The sequence below is a fragment of the Panicum virgatum genome, chromosome 1N (assembly GCF_016808335.1).
Source record: "Panicum virgatum strain AP13 chromosome 1N, P.virgatum_v5, whole genome shotgun sequence".
Taxonomy (NCBI): Eukaryota; Viridiplantae; Streptophyta; class Magnoliopsida; order Poales; family Poaceae; genus Panicum; species Panicum virgatum.
This window is the reverse complement of record NC_053145.1, coordinates 14123655-14139715: the sequence shown is the minus strand read 5'-3', so window position 1 is coordinate 14139715 and position 16061 is coordinate 14123655. Positions and strand designations below refer to the sequence as shown.

Genomic DNA, 16061 nt, shown 5'->3' with positions numbered 1-16061 from the left:
GTTTGCCTCTTCGGGTTTCCCACAGATCTCTACTCCCGAGTTCTGCTTCTTATTTTGCATAGTACTTTCGGCCATGTCGATGCAGTCGATGAGCTTAGAATCTACTCGATCGATCCCTGAGAGCATATCGCCCGACCGTTCTTGTTGTGGGCTTAATGTTTCTGGGTTCTGCTGTATTTTTGATGAGCCGATAGCGGACTCTGCGAGCTTGGTGCACCCCTCAATTGATCGTGAGACCAGGTCTACTCCATCGAGTAGTTCTAAGTTAACGATCTTAGGGCGTTTGATTGACTTGAGGTAAGCCACGTATTTTCCAAGAGTTTCGGAAAACTAAAAATTTTCGCGATCAGAATTTACATTGGACTCAACCGACTCGTGAATTCGAGTAGGAGTCGATGTGTTTTCAGTGGTGTCCGAATCGAGCTCGAGTAAAGCTTGGATTCCGCCGAGTTCTGCGGCACTGCTGGTTTCGGCGGATTGGTTGGTGATTTTCGATTCAAGCAATTTGGGTGTGATGAGGTGGCTGGAGAAGCCGCCCGATCCATCAGCCGTGCACGACCAGGAACCGAAGACAAGGGTTGTACCCTTGGGCACGTTGTTGGCGTCGCTTGATCTGGCCATCGAGTTCGTTGGTGAACTCGCCGAATCCCCAACCTAGCGCGCCAACTGTCAATGTTTACTGCCAAGCCTGCTCAGGGATACCCTTACCCTTAGCAGTAGGATTGTAGGTAGGGATCGACTGCTCTGGAACTCGATGGTGCAAGGAACACAAGTATTTAGACAGGTTCGGGCCGCGAGATGCGTAATACCCTACATCCTGTGTAGTTGCTTGTATTGCCTTAGGTGTTGATTATGTCCCTGCCCGCCCTTATATATACGGGGGGACAAGATTACATGAAAAGCCCTAGCCGAGTATAATACAACACGGTCGGGTAGTTTCCTTGTACTGCAGCTAGTTCTACGCCTATTCGGTTAGTTACAAGAGAGGTAAGATACATCCATGAGTTATCCCTTACTTTAGAACATTCTATGCCTATAAGCAGTCCCACTGTCCCGGGTGTGACAGACTCTAAATGTGGGGCCCACATGTGGATCTTGGTACACAAATCTGCACACAGATAGTCATACAGAATCATATCCAATAATTTTTATTCCATTTCGTTAAAAATTTAGTGTGAACATGAGTTTTGTTTTTAGTTCTAGGGTTTGACTCTGGATGTAGGGCCCTAGTGTCGATCTAGGTATACGAAACAACATTGACTGTCATAATCATCTCCTACAATTTTTATTTGATTTTGTTAAAATGTTACACTATGAACGCGGGTTCTAGTTCTAGGGTCTAGCTCTGTATGTGGGGCCCATGTGTGAATCTAGGTACATAAATATGTATGAAGTAGCTGATTATAGTACTGAATCATGTGGAACAAATTTCACTTAATTTCGCTAAAATTTAAGTGTGAGCACGTGATTTTAGTTCTAAGTAGGGATGTAAATTATATTTATAGGTTGGGTTATTGGGTCGACCCAAAAATTTGATAAAATGAACTACAATGGCATACAATGGCATTGTTCATATTTAATTTAGGAAGAGAAATGAACCACAATGGCATGCCATCATAATTATTTTGTTGACCCAGAAAACACCATTGAGTACCCACTTGCATCCCTAGCTCTAAGGTCTGGCTCTTAACGAGAGTATATATTGTAGTTATAGTAAATAATTTGTTATTGGATCTTTTAGATGGAATCGAATTTAAAAGGATTGGAATTGGACATGAGTCATCTTGTATTAGAATCGGATTGGATATTGGATCATTGTTTTCATATTTTAACTAGACATCTCTCTTTGGATTTTGATCTTAATCCATTACGACCTCTTAAGGTGCTCAGGCCATAACTGATGTCATGTCATATGTTTCAGCACATACCCGTTGTTGAGTGTGATATCTCTCTGGGTCTCAATGGCTATCACCGAACCATGCTCCTAAAGAAGCTACACGAGCAGGCTCTGTCGCCGTTCTTCGTTGGTCAACCTCCGCACAGGTTTCAGCAGCTTCCACATCATAAGGTTGGTCAATTGAGTTGACGGAAGGTATCGAGTTGACTTATTAATTCGAGACACCGATTTATATCTCGTCGCCTTTCGAAGAGAGCTTATATTGACCGAGGAGAAAGAGAAGCAGGGGAGGGTTGGGGGTGGGGCCGGTGGCACAGATTCAAGAACGACAAAGGTGCCTGCCTGACTTCTTGAATGCCCGAGACATTGGCATCAACAGTTCTTATGGCAACATGTTAGTAACTATCTAGTTCTGTTGCTTAATAACATATACTGCTTGTTGCTTAAATTCCTGCTGAGAACTCCTCTGTTTTAATTTCAGTTATCGTTGTGGTGTCCATTTTAATAACATGACTTTTTTGTTTCAAACGAATGGGTATGAGATTATGCCTATTTTATTGATACAAAAAAAGATTGATATAGAAGAGATGAGTACAAATCGATTTCAATAACACGATTACTTGTCTGCAATGAGCACATCCGACCCGGAGGAGCGGTAACACTTGACAACATATATCATACTCTCGGAGGATTCGGTGACAATTCTGTCATGGGGCTGGAAGTCAAGAGAGCAGCATACTGCGCCATGGTCATGCCTTTGTGGAGACGTCTCGCAGAATCTGGTGTGCAACTGCACCTGAGATTCTTCATGAACACCTGTGGGACAAGATCAAGAATTGGGCTAATCTATGCAGCGTCGCTCTTAACTATAAGCTGAACAACATTCTACAAGTTGAGGTAGATTTGCCAGGTTGGTGTCTTAGCAACATGGACTCGCCTCTGTCGATAGTATGTCTGGTCGGGGCCAAGGGAGAGGTAGTGTTGATCAAGATGGACCCAGACGAGATTGGTGTCATACAAGACAAGCTAGAGAAGCTATTGACAGCGGAAACAGCCATAGTTGGGCAAGAGCCTGGCTTTTAGGAGGAGCATATATAATTGTCCCCTCGAAAAATCAAAACTAAAAGATAAAGTCCTTTCATTTTTTATGCCTGTATATATACCAAACTTTTCTACTGGTGGTCTACAAGACCATGCACCAACTTCTACACTCCAATGCACTACGACTAAAGAATCATACCTATAGTATAAATAGGTTGGATCAATAGCTGGACCAATGAGTACACTCACGAACAAACATTTACGTCCACGGCGTTGAACAAACAATTTAACTTGGAGTGTTGGGAAACCGAGGTGGTCCTAATACCCACTATGTAGAGACCTACACCTAAAACACACCAACTCACTCTAGGGTCGGTTAGCTTTTCCAATTTCTAAGTGTATAAGGTCTTTTCGACGGTAGAGCCACCTTCTCGCTTTCGGGTGGCAGAGCCTACTAACAGATGAAGCTGGCTTTTGGGAGGCAGAGCCTTCCTATGATGAAGCCCAGATCATTTGTGATCCCGGATGGTACATCCAACCTACTATAAATCATAACTTATACAATAAGTACTTAGAAACTGAGAGACTAACACTGACAATAGAACTCAAACCTATATTCATAACTCAACATGATACATCACAAGATAACACTTACACTCTTTATGTGGCTATTCTATGACTCACCATGACATACCTACACACTCACACCATGGCAACATTGCCATTCTACCTAGGACTCAAATGGCACTCCAAGTCATAGCACTTGGGGGAGGGGTGGCACCCTTATTTATACTAGTACACGACCTCTAGGATGTTGCCATGTGGCAATATTCCACACTATTCTAACCAAAATATCCAACTCTAGAACATTCTCATACTTATCCTAATATCTAGATATTTCTTACCATACATAAATATATAGGTTCTAGACTCTTCTTTACTTTGCCATGAAGAAACAATTCCAGATTCTTTCATGGCAAATATGTTCTCTTTTATGCTTTCCAAAATATTCTAGAAAGTTCCACAAGTATGCATTATCATAATTCAACACTCCCCCTCAATGCATACTTGTCTCCTTGCATCTTCTGTGCTCTGCCATTCCGAATCTTCTTCTTCTCTTGTCTTGGTGACATGATCCGATCTTCCTTCAACTCATACTTCTCAACCTTTAATTGGAGCTTCCCTATGGATTTCGTGCAAATATACATCTCATTTTTCTTCTTTACTCTTCTAGTTGTTTGCCCTCTGAATGCTTCCTTGTATGAAGGCAAAATAACCTAAGTTCGTGACGTATTGGCATACCTGAGATCTTTGCAACTATATCCTTCCTGAAGCTTCTTCACCTCATCTCGTGTTTTCAAATCATCATGGATCACCAATGCTCCCTCTCCCCTATACTCTTGTGGCTCATCTTCATGAAGACTAGGCTCTATCTTTATATCTCTAATATCTTCCTCCTTATCGCTTAGAGTCTCCCAATCTTCGTCATCATCATATTCAAATACTATAAATCTAGTACAAGTATCTGAATCTCTTACCTCCATCGCAAAACCAGCTTCTGCGTCCCATTCTTCTTCTTCTTCATGTTCTTTGGTAGCAATGTTTCTTGATAGAGCTTCACTTTCTGTCAAGTCTTCCACGAAATAGGCTCCATCATCTTCGGCTGCGATGCATGCCTCTGCATCCCACTCTTCTTTACTAAGCCACCTACTATGGATGACTTCATTCATAGTAGCCACATTTCCTTCTGTGTGCCTTCTTGGACTCGGACAGTCCCTAGCAAGATGTCCATTCTGGACACAGTTGAAGCACTCGCCTTTTCTTCTCCTCTCATTCTTACCAACTCCTGGTCATCTTCGTCATCACTCTCTTGTTGAGCTCCCCCTAAATAGCTGCTCTTCTTTGGGCAACGCCTATCACCTCTTGTCCACTCTTTCGCCTCCTTCGCCTCTCCTCGGCTTCTTAGTGGACCCTTCTTTCTGATGAATAGTGCCTCCTCCTCATCCTTCTCCTCCAAGGTGATACTAGCCATCCGCTTGGCTAATGCCTCCTGATTAGCCAATAGATTCTCCAACTCCACCAAAGATGGTTGTGTTGGCCATCCGCTAACTGCAGCCAGAAACCCACTGTACTCGGGTCTTAGTCCATTAACGATGAGCCTTCTCATTCGAGCTTCGCTGACCTTCTCCTCCGGATCAAGCTAGGATATTTCTCGGCAGATATTCTTCACCTTAGCAAAGTATTGATTGATGCTCAGTGTGCTTTGTGAAATACTTGCTACCTCTTTTTCTAGGATTTGGAGCCGTGCCTCATTCTTCTTCGAGAACAGCTTTGCGAATGTCTCCCAGGCCTCATTCGGTGTCTCTGCATCTCTGATGTGCTCCACCAGATCTTCCTCAATCGTTGTCTTCAACATGAACATAGCCTTGCCATCTTTAATGCGCCACTTTCGCAAGGCTTCCACATTCTCCTTCACTGGAGGAGTAGTGTCGGTGCCTGCCACAACCTCTCATAGGTCCTGACCTATTAAGTAGGACTCTATGCAGGTTTTTCAATAGCCATAGTTGTGGCTATTGAGCCTTCTCATGCCACCTGCGCTCAAGAGATCCGCCATATCGACTGATGCCCAGCGTCACCTACGTCTGGTCCCAGACCAATGTTTCTTCACAGTCCTAGACAGTGATATCCAGCAGAATCTCCCCTTAGCGCCTTCTCGGTGCCACACCGAGCAACGTAGTCTCCCCACACTTATCGACCACTGCACCGACCACTTTGAGCGCCCTGCACTCACTTTGAGATCTTTGCAACTATATCCTTCCTGAAGCTTCTTCACCATCCATATATGCCAAACTCATGTACATAGCAATAATCTACAAATCAGACATCACATATAATTCCAATAACAGGTGGCTTATTGGAAGGACAGCTTCCTAGGACAACAAATTCTACTGAAACACTTGGCATTTGGAGTTGGTCATCAACCCAAAAGCACTACTAAAACCTACATAACCAGCACCACTTAATACAACGACGAGGGTGAGCAAGGGCAACGGAGCACGGAGGGGTATTAAACCCCACCTGAACAAATGTGAGAATTGTACTATAGAAACCCCATTTATTACATATTAGATCAGTAGTATGCTAGTACCTGTGTCCAACACCTATTCTACCATGAATTCCCTAATTAGCTCCTAATAATAATACATTAGCTATCAAGTAGCACATGGAGCTAGACAATAAATCATAGAATGCAGAGCTAAAAATGATACCCACACTATATTACCCAAGTGTCATATTAATGTACGATGGCAAATAAATAGTGAAAGGCCGAGACTGTAACAGAGGAGGATAGGCACTAGCAAAAGAAATTATATGAAACAAATTAAAGTATTAGCTTCTTTTTGTGCTGCTTGAATCTTGATCTTGTATGCTGTAACGTGCCCTATGGTCTTGCAATGGATGGCACGTTTGATTCATATTAACTAACAGTACCATGATGATCAGTGAATCACAGGTGGAACCTTCACCCTATTTAGCGAAGATTAGAAGAAAAGAACATGCCGCCGTGGGGCGCCTGGTTTAATGATCATAAGGGGAATTTGTTTAGCTCCTTTTCAATTGAATAATGTTTTGAACTTTTGTTTAAGGAAATTGTATACCTCTATCATTATATATCTTTATAAAAATTTCGTATGATGAGAACTGACACTAAGAAACAGATTTGCTTCATCTAGCAACGTACGAGTGTAGACACAATATTATAGAAAAGTTGGGATATTTCTAAGAAAAAGTTAAGATGTTTGCTGTCGTCCTTGTCAGCTGACAGCTGGAGGGAAGGGAAGTACTCCTACAGAGGACTCGGGTAAAACCGAGAATTGGCACCGCCATTGCGGCCGGATGGAAGAGAACGGAAGCCTATATAAAGCATCCTAAATTCCCCTTGACCTTCTGCGTCTCCGTATATAAGAACCCAGATTTCGAATTCCTCCTCCCCTCTCCCACCGACGTCGACACCGCTGTTCCAGCAGATCCCAAGGGAGTCTTCCTCCTCCTCCGATCCGTCCCCGTCCCGATCCTCGCTGGTAAGAGCCTCTCACGGTTCGATTCCAGAGTTTCTATGCAGCCTTCGCTGGGCGCCACGGCCTGATCCGGCCCCGGCCTCCGATCCGCGCGCCGCCAGTGAGCGCGACCGAGATTTAGTTAGGGTTTGCTCCAGGCCTCATGCGGTTCGTGGAGAGATTTGGGTTATTTGTTTGACCTGTTGTGCCGTGAAATGCGTGCTAGTGTTCGATCAGGAGCTGAGATGTCTCATCCCGGATGTGCCACTGCCACCCATAATCATCCTAGCCAAATCACATCACATCATCATGACCATATTCATCAATCTGATAGCCTGAAAAATGTATCCGATTCACCGCAGCGTGTTCTGACGCTGTTGAGGCGTTGCAGGGGATGGCCACCTTCGAGCTGTACCGGAGGTCCACCATCGGCACCTGCCTCACTGAGACGCTTGACGAGCTAGTGTCCAGCGGGGCCGTCAGCCCCGAGCTCGCCATTCAAGTCCTTGTGCAGTTTGACAAGGTTTGGCAATGAGGTCTTGGAATTAATTACTAGGTCGTTTTGTCAGTTGGTGCTTATTACTTGTCTTGATCCTTCTCTTCTATGTCTTTTAGTCCATGACTGACGCGCTGGACAGTCAGGTCAAGAGCAAGGTTAACATCAAGGTAGCAGATACAGTATGCCCTTCCTATTTATTGATATAACAATTCAGCCTCCCCACTTTGAATACTACGTATGGTGTTGTTACTGCTAAAAAGAAATCATAGGTCTAGAGTTTTGAAGGGGATGCTGAGGTTCCTTTTGGTTAAAAAGCCAATATAGCTGTAACATATACACCACTTCTGTTAGTTATTAGCCATGTCAAATAAAAATGTTCTTGCGAAACAAATAGCTGCTTTTCTTCTTCTATGTTTTACAAACTAGAAAACTATGAAAGTATCTTTTTAACTAATTATCTTTCTACTAGAATGTTTCATCATTTCTGCCTTATTTTTTTGCGAGCAATCATGTTTTGCACTGCAAATTTATTAGATCCATCCATCCAGAGCTGATAAAGGAAAATAATGGGTCTCAAAAACTGTTCTTGCTCCATATGCAGATTACATTTTAGTATGCCAGCAAAATATGGAAGCACGTGCCATGATGTTTAATTTTGTAGCGTCATATGCACCGCATGCAGTTTCACATTCTTTTACAGTTTTTTTTCTTGTCGGAAACAAACCACGACTTGCTTAATTCCAAATTTGGCATTTGGTTGAACCTTCTGTATAAAACTGGGGCTGCAAATAACTGCAAAACAGAACTTTCCAATTCCCACGCGGAATTTCAGTGTTCTTTCGTTTTAATAATGTTGTTTACATAGAAAATTCTAGGTAGTTATCTGCCATATTGATAGTTTCCTTTCCACTTTGTTAAAATATCACCCTCTTATCCATGGCCTCCTGCCAATGCAAACTTTGTAGAACACATTTTTCTTGCAATTGTAGACAGTTGTCATTGACATGAAAACTGCTATTCCCTTCTCTATTTTAAAACCATGAAACGATTTTTCGAGGCAAAAGGCCCTTTTGTATGATCAAGGTAATATCCTTTTTGTTGAAGGCAATGTACATGCCAATAGGTTCACATACTGAACTCTTTATATTATTCCCTCGACTTCAAAATATTACCATGCGAAGAAATACCCTTACTATTTCTGCATGTCTTTGCACATGCTTGCCATTTGAGTCCAGTGTTCTTGCTTCCTTCTGGCGTTTGATTTTGCAATACTCTACAATATTTAAGCTGGGGCTTAGATGTTACAAAATCCATTAAAACGACTTTCCAAATTGGCTTAGACATCAGTGGTTTCAGACTGTCAGCTTCCCCATATGTAATGGCTTTCCATGTTGCTGTACAGGGCCATCTGCACACCTACAGGTTCTGCGACAATGTCTGGACCTTCATTCTTACAGATGCAACCTTCAAAAGCGAGGAGATTTCAGAAACACTGAGCAAGGTGAAGATTGTGACCTGCGATTCTAAGTTGCTGCAGCCTCATCAACCATAAATTGACAGCCACCTGCTTCATGTCGATTGATCACCATCCAGTTTAGCTCAGTTGATGCTATCCCTGGCGCCACCCAAACTTTCCTAGTTCATGTGAATTTGCCCTCTCTTAAAGTTGTTTCTGTGGATCTAAACTATCGCCGCGGCACTAGACTAGAGTACCATGGCTGACAACTTGTTATCCGTACTGCTTATGAATATGGTTTCGCTCGTTTCTGTTGATAATTTGGCATGTATGTTTCAGGTGCAATATAATCATGCTTTATGTTGATAATTTGGCATGAATGCTTCAGGCCTAATATAATCGTGCTTTGGGTTAGGCAATAAATAGACAACAGCAGCTGTCGTTTAATTATTTATATTTTGAAATAAAGTGAACTAGGCTGCAAGAGATGTTAGGACCAGCTTTGCTATGACAAACTATCACGAGTTGAACGTGAACATGGACTCCAGGGGCAGCTCTTCACAGTGGAACTTGAGCTCATTCTGAAATCTCTGTAGCACGAAGTGCTCATCCTCTGTTATCAGGGTTGTCACGCCGCATTCCAACCTGGAGAATGGCTCTCTCCCTGTTCTTCCAGCACGGTGCAGATAGTCGGTCGCCATCCTGGGAAGGTCAAAGTTGTATATGTGGCTGGTTTGAGAAAGGTCAAACCCTCTGCTTGCTATGTCCGTTGAGACCAACATGAAACCTCTTCCCTTCACTTCCTGCAGTGGACACAAATCTCACAGTTCTACGGAGAATGATGATGCTGGGCCCAGACAATGAACTCAGAGGACGCTTACAGAGAATGAGGCAGCTCGAGCATTGAAATTCATATCTTCTTCCAAGAGAAGCACATCTAGGCTTCCCTTGTATGAACTTTTTAGGAACTCAACTACGACAGCGGTTGAAGGAGGATTTCCTGCCTTTTTTGATCTCTCAGACTATGAAAAATAGGTTCAGCAGTTACAAAACAAAATGCAAAGATGAGGCTGATAAGATACTTCATTCATCATCAACATAATTTCTCAGGACTGGGTGACAAATAGGTACTTCTTTGTTACTGAACAGATCAGACTTGTTACTTATAACTGTTATAGTAATACCAAAAGTTTTATGATAAATAAATAAATTAGACTCTATTGTTACATAGATTTAGTTTATAAGGGACCTAAAAGCCTGCTTGAATCAAGCATCGGTTAGAGCACAAACAACAATTGTGGAAACTGAAATTATGGATGAATATACTATAGAAATTTTATAAAGAACATGGCATGTTACCAAAAGAACTTCATGTATGTACACCTGTACCTGTTCAGCAACAAATATGATTGTGGACTTTGGTGCATCCCTCTCAAGCAAGGATAGTAAAACATGCAACCTTTCCTTCTTAGTGCAGACCTGCATATATTGATTTCGTTGTCATAGTCACCACGATTCAGGCAGATGGAAAAGAAATCTCAGGAGTAAGGATGTTGGTTGTGGACCTAGATGGCCACTAGGCACTAAATTGTGGGAATGAAAAAAAAGGGACAGACTCTATCCATAGGAATATGGGATTAGTTGAAAATTAGAAGAAATGTGTCATGGCTGTGGGTAGGTGCCTACGGGAAAGTGCCATGCATCCCAGAAGTAGTTGTTGATAAGAATGTTACTGTATTTTTACAACAATGAGACTCTGGGTGGGCATGCCTAAGGTAAGTGCCTATGTTTGTGGTAACTGGTAAGGGGGAGAAAATTAAAAGGTTTCTTGCACGAGCTAAAAGAGGAATTGGAGGCGCAGTTACTTATCATTGTACAGAGAATTTGACATGCTCACCACATATTTGTGACATAGGTGCGCAGGCATGGGCTGTACAGGGTTGACATGAACATGAACCACATCACTCTGCACCATAGTAAGATAGAATATGCGAAAATAAACATTAGCCTACTTCGAAGTACAAAAAACTTCCAGAAGTTCTGTTTAGTAGAAGTTAATATAACCTTGGTCCACTTATGTTGTACACAGTCATGCAGAAAGCGATTGTGCTGAGGGATCGATGCGCTTGCAAATATGGTTTGACGACTAGAGGCTGCTGAATAAGAGGTTAATATTTTGCGAAGGGAGCTTACTTGCTTTGATGACCCAAAAATGAAATCAACCTATAAAGACAGCAAGGTTAGCCCCTTGGCAAATATACTGAAACTTAATCAGCGAATGAAGTGAACTCTTCATGTAGTTCAAGACTGAAGAAAATGGAATGATGAACTCACCTCATCGATAACTAACACTCTAACGGATTGAAGGTTGAAAGTGCGCCTCTCAACCATTTGACACAAGCTTGGCACCGTAGCTACAATTATTGCAGGGGGCTCTGCCTGGAAATTTACCAATATAGCCAGCATTAACAAATCAGTACATGACAGCAGAGAAAAGGAAAGCTTATATAATACTACCCTTTACATGCCAGTACTAGAGAGTTTCCTTTTCATGTTATGTTATCATTACTACCAACACTAGAACCACACAAGCATACATTGATATATCAAAGATACATTTGGATCTAACCATCGAATATCCCTTTTTATCCAAAATAAATGATCCTAACTAATCAAGCATCGGCATAGACATAAACCCATGAAAATATAGAGAGTATTACCTTGACCCAGCTCTTTTGCCTTTTGAGCATGCCACCATCGAGCAAAGCCATGACGGTGCAAGCCTTGGCTGCGAGAATTCTAGCAACCTTGGTAACCTGGAGCAGTGCAATTACAGAAGCAACTCTGTCAGATAGAATGTAGTGGACAAGCAAATTCCACGGCAAGGAGCAGCAATCACCAATAACCTGTATGCCAAGCTCCCTTGTGGGGACGACAACCAGTGCTTGCACGGAGGACCTGCCGAAGTCGATGGCAGAGAAGACAGACAAGAGATAGGCCAGCGTCTTCCCAGAGCCTGTCTACAATTATAGCTTGCAATCGTGAAATGAGCTAGCAAGCAATATCTCAGAAGATGAATTCTTGGTATCGGAAACAAATGGGCAAATACCCTAAGGAGATCGAGGAGAGGACACCTGCGCATGGAGAATGCAATCCTGGCCGGACAGCAGAAGCGGCAGGGATTGCTCCTGCACCTCGGTGGGCACGACATACCCAACCTCCTCAGCCCTGAAAACGAAGAAACTCCAGTTGCTGCCTCAAACGAGAAGTGGAAGGGACCAATTTAATGGCATGACAAAGGAATGTCTGCGCGGCTGTGGGGTTCACCTCTGCAGGACGTGGTCCGGGACGCGGCCGGCGCAGACCTCACGGAGGGTGGCGGCGGCGGCGGTAACAGCGGCGGCGCGACGTGGGCGGAGGCGGAGGCGCAGAGTGAACGGGGCGAAGCCGGTCCCGGGGGTAGGGTTGAAGATGGTGGTAGGGAGCGGAGGCGCGTAGCCGGAGGGGACGGCCGCCGCCATGGCTGCCGGCCTGCCGCGGTGGCAATGAAAGAGCAATCGATCCCTTTCACCTACTCCACCATGGGGAAGGAGGACGCAGTGGTGCGCAGCCTCGCAACGTGCTCGCCACCAACGCCGCTGCCGCGTCCCGCGCGTGGCTCGCCTCGCGCACAGCCCCCGCCGGGCAAGCTCCTCGCGCTCGCAGTCTCGCAGCAGCAGCAGCCGCCCCGCGCCGTTCCACTGACTCCTAGGGTTATCCGAGGGATGTGAGCAAAAGGTATGGGGAATCGAGGGCAGTCGAACTGGGGAGCACAGGTGAGCAGCTCCGGGCGGGGCGGCCGGCAGGAACAGCTCGAGGAGGCGTCAATGGGGATGGGGATTGGGGAGGTGCGGAGGACGGACATTTTCCCCCCATCGAGTGGATGACGGTCTCTGGCTGTGCGCGTGGCGGGCATCTGACAGCAGGGGAAACGATCGGACGGCGGCAACAAGGTTTAAAAACGCAGGCCAATCCGCGGTTTATAGAAAACAAAAAAAAACGTTAAGGATATATATTCCCTGGTGTTTCTTTACAGCTAATGGATGAATATAGAAAACAGACAACAGCTAATGGAAGTGTTGGAGTAATGGGCTTGGCCCATTACTTCTAAAGCATTAAAAGAATTTAAAGACCACTATTAATGCTAGGAAATCAATGCTTAATTCCGTACCGGGAATTGAGGAGGATCTCAACCGACTTAAAAGGTGGACTTCTTGTACACCACTTGTGAAGCCGGTAAGAGGAGGACGGTGAACCGCGCGCGCGCTCGCTCGCCTCGCCGGGCCGTGGCGCGGACGGGCGGGGCGGGGCGGTGCGGTGCGATGGCTATTTTGCCGTTGACATAACCGCATCACCTAAATGACTCTGATGGTGTCCAGGTTCAACGATCCTGAGCACATGAGTCACTATATAAGAAGTGTCATTCCCCTCATCCATTCTGCACCAGAGCACTGAGGTAACTCGGCTCCTCTCTTCTCCCTCTCCAGTTGCAATAACTGAGTTCCCCAACGCTAATTTCTGCGCGCACAGAATTAGCGTGAGCAGGCCTCCGAAACCTTGCTCGCCTTGAGGTCCTGCACGGGACGCACAGAATTAGCCGCACAGAATTAGCGTGAGCAGGCCTCCGAAACCTTGCTCGCCTTGAGGTCCTGCACGGGATAGGCGGGCAATCAGGTTTTTGGGTAACGCTGCTCAAAAATACAAAGGCTTTGCCCGATTGAACGACTACTTCCTGGTGGACGAGCCGAACGACTACGTCGACTACATTCTGGTGGCCGAACGACTACGTCGACTACATCTTGGTGACCGTTCGCGGGACTGCACTGCGAACTTCTTCCTGCACCGATTTAGTTCGACTACTTCGACTGAGGCCAACCGAGTAGATGTCTACTCCAGTTGGTAACAGTGCAGCCAATGCCTCCGGCAACGGACCCGTTTCAGGGTACTCCCTGAAACTTTAGTTATTTATATTGTTTAAGCTTATCTGTGTGATAAGTATAAACATGTTCACATGTTTTATTTTACTCCTTAAAGTCATAGAAATATTGCTAGTTTATACATTTAATTTTGGAATTAAATTGTGCCCGAAATTGCCTAAATTTCTAACAATCCAAAAACCTGAATGTGTTAATAGGCTTTCGGTATCTAGCTTTGCTGCATCAATCAAACCACCACCTTTTGATGGTTCAAATTACAAACGTTGGCAAGAGCGGCTTATACTGTGGTTAACACTATCGAGAGTGATCCATGTTAAAGAGGGTGAGCCTGAACAATTCTCTCCAGAGGAAGGGAGTGCGTTCGATGAGGCTGATATCCTCTTTCGAGGCTTGATCATTAGTGTTCTCGGTGATAACCTGGTGGATTCTTAGATCCGGCTGCCAACTGGCAAAGCATTGTGGGATGCTCTTGAGGCTCAATATGGAGTATCTGACGCCGGGAGTGAGTTGTATATCATAGAGCAGTTCCTTGAGTACAGGATGGTCGAAGACCGTTCTGTAGTGGAACAGGCTCATGAAATACATACTCTGGCAAAAGATCTCAAAAATTGCAGCAAAGAGTTCCCATGTGTGTTACCCAATAAGTTTGTGGCCGTAGGTATAATCTCTAAGCTGCCACCTTCTTGGAGGGACTTTGCTACTTCTCTAAAACACAAGAGACAGGAGTTCACAATAGATGGACTCATAGGGACTCTTGATGTTGAGGAGAAGGCGAGAGCAAAGGACATACGTGGGAAAGGAGTTGTTGGTGCTTCAAGTGCCAATCTTGTTCAGAAGAACAACTCCCACAAGAACAAGAAAAAGCCACCGCAGAACCAACCAAAGACTAAGAAGACAACCACTTTTAAGAAGAAGAAGACGGGAGCTTGCTATGTGTGCGCTAGTACGGATCACTTTGCTGCAAAGTGTCCGAACCGCAAAGGCAACGACTCCGCCAACATGGTTATTAGCGAGCCTGGAGGAACTTCGGGGTACGGTAATTTATTACCTACTGTTCTTTCAGTCTTTGGTTCACCCGAGTGGTGGGTCGACACTGGTGCTAATATTCATGTTTGTGCTGATGCTTCTTTGTTCTCTTCTTACCAGACCGGCGGGACTTCCTCCTTGCTGATGGGGAACGGATCACATGCGCGTGTTCTTGGTGTTGGTACGGTAAATCTGAAGTTTACTTCGGGGAAGACCGTGCAGCATGTTCCCCACCATCAAGAAGAATTTAGTCAGCGACTCTCTACTGTGTAGAGATGGTTTCAAATTAGTCTTTGAGTCCAATAAATGTATCTTGTCTAAGTTTGGTACTTTTGTTGGAAAAGGTTATGAAAGCGGAGGCTTGTTCCGTCTTTCTTTATCAGATGTTTGTAATAAAATTGCATACAATGTTATTAACGTTGATGAAACAAATGTTTGGCATTCGAGGCTTTGTCACGTTAATTTTGGTTGTATGATGCGCTTAGCTAATTTGAGCTTAATTCTAAAGTTCACTTTTGTCAAAAATTCTAAGTGTCATGTATGTGTTGAATCAAAACAAACTCGTAAGCCTCATAAGACCGCGGAGGCAAGGAGCTTGGCACCCTTAGAATTAATTCATTCCGATTTGTGCGAAATGAATGGAGTGTTGACAAAAGGTGGTAAAAAAATATTTCATGACTTTGATTGATGATAGTACTAGATTTTGTTACATCTATTTGTTGAAGTCAAAAGATGAAGCTTTACACTACTTTAAAATCTATAAAGCTGAAGTAGAAAACCAACTTGAGAGAAAGATCAAAAGAGTTAGGTCAGATCGTGGTGGCAAGTATTTCTCAAATTTATTTACTTTATTCTGCGAGGAACATGGTATTATTCATGAAAGGACGCCTCCCTATTCACCTCAGTCAAATGGGGTTGCCGAAAGAAAGAACCGCACTCTAACGGATTTGGTTAACGCCATGTTAGATACAGCGGGACTTTCCAAGGAATGGTGGGATGAGGCTATATTGACTGCATGTCATGTCCTAAACCGTGTTCCTACAAAGAATAAAGAGATAACTCCATTCGAGGAATGGGAGAAGAAAAGGCCAACACTGTCATACTTACG

General features: G+C 44.2%; 2 protein-coding genes across 2 annotated transcripts; one reads left to right on the top strand and one right to left on the bottom strand.

The window, feature by feature from the left end:
- Positions 1-6816: 6816 nt before the first annotated feature.
- On the top strand, positions 6817-9271 carry LOC120655258 (transcription initiation factor IIA subunit 2-like). The gene is made up of 4 exons (XM_039933007.1): positions 6817-7020; positions 7388-7519; positions 7612-7662; positions 8898-9271. The coding sequence occupies exons 2-4, from the start codon at positions 7391-7393 to the stop codon at positions 9045-9047; spliced, it is 330 nt and encodes a 109-aa protein (XP_039788941.1). The 5' UTR covers positions 6817-7020; positions 7388-7390; the 3' UTR covers positions 9048-9271.
- Positions 9272-9338: 67 nt separating this feature from the next.
- Positions 9339-12863, bottom strand: LOC120655257 (DEAD-box ATP-dependent RNA helicase 58, chloroplastic-like). Its single transcript, XM_039933006.1, has 10 exons — positions 12279-12863; positions 12086-12179; positions 11858-11971; positions 11672-11767; positions 11286-11390; positions 11016-11174; positions 10849-10917; positions 10341-10430; positions 9833-9973; positions 9339-9754 (listed from the first exon to the last, which is right to left on the bottom strand). Exons 1-10 carry the CDS (start codon positions 12470-12472, stop codon positions 9470-9472), a joined length of 1347 nt encoding a protein of 448 aa, XP_039788940.1. The 5' UTR covers positions 12473-12863; the 3' UTR covers positions 9339-9469.
- Between the last annotated feature and the right edge of the window lie 3198 nt (positions 12864-16061).

Excerpts from the sequence above, each read along its gene's own strand:
- LOC120655258 (XM_039933007.1), top strand. The coding sequence starts at position 7,391 with ATGGCCACCTTCGAGCTGTACCGGAGGTCCACCATCGGCACCTGCCTC. Across the intron at positions 7,520-7,611 it reads TCCTTGTGCAGTTTGACAAG|TCCATGACTGACGCGCTGGA; the intron begins GTTTGGCAATGA and ends TATGTCTTTTAG. Across the intron at positions 7,663-8,897 it reads AGAGCAAGGTTAACATCAAG|GGCCATCTGCACACCTACAG; the intron begins GTAGCAGATACA and ends GTTGCTGTACAG.
- LOC120655257 (XM_039933006.1), bottom strand. The coding sequence starts at position 12,472 with ATGGCGGCGGCCGTCCCCTCCGGCTACGCGCCTCCGCTCCCTACCACC. Across the intron at positions 10,431-10,848 it reads ACCTATGTCACAAATATGTG|GTCTGCACTAAGAAGGAAAG; the intron begins GTGAGCATGTCA and ends CAATATATGCAG. Across the intron at positions 9,755-9,832 it reads CTCGAGCTGCCTCATTCTCT|GAAGTGAAGGGAAGAGGTTT; the intron begins GTAAGCGTCCTC and ends TGTCCACTGCAG.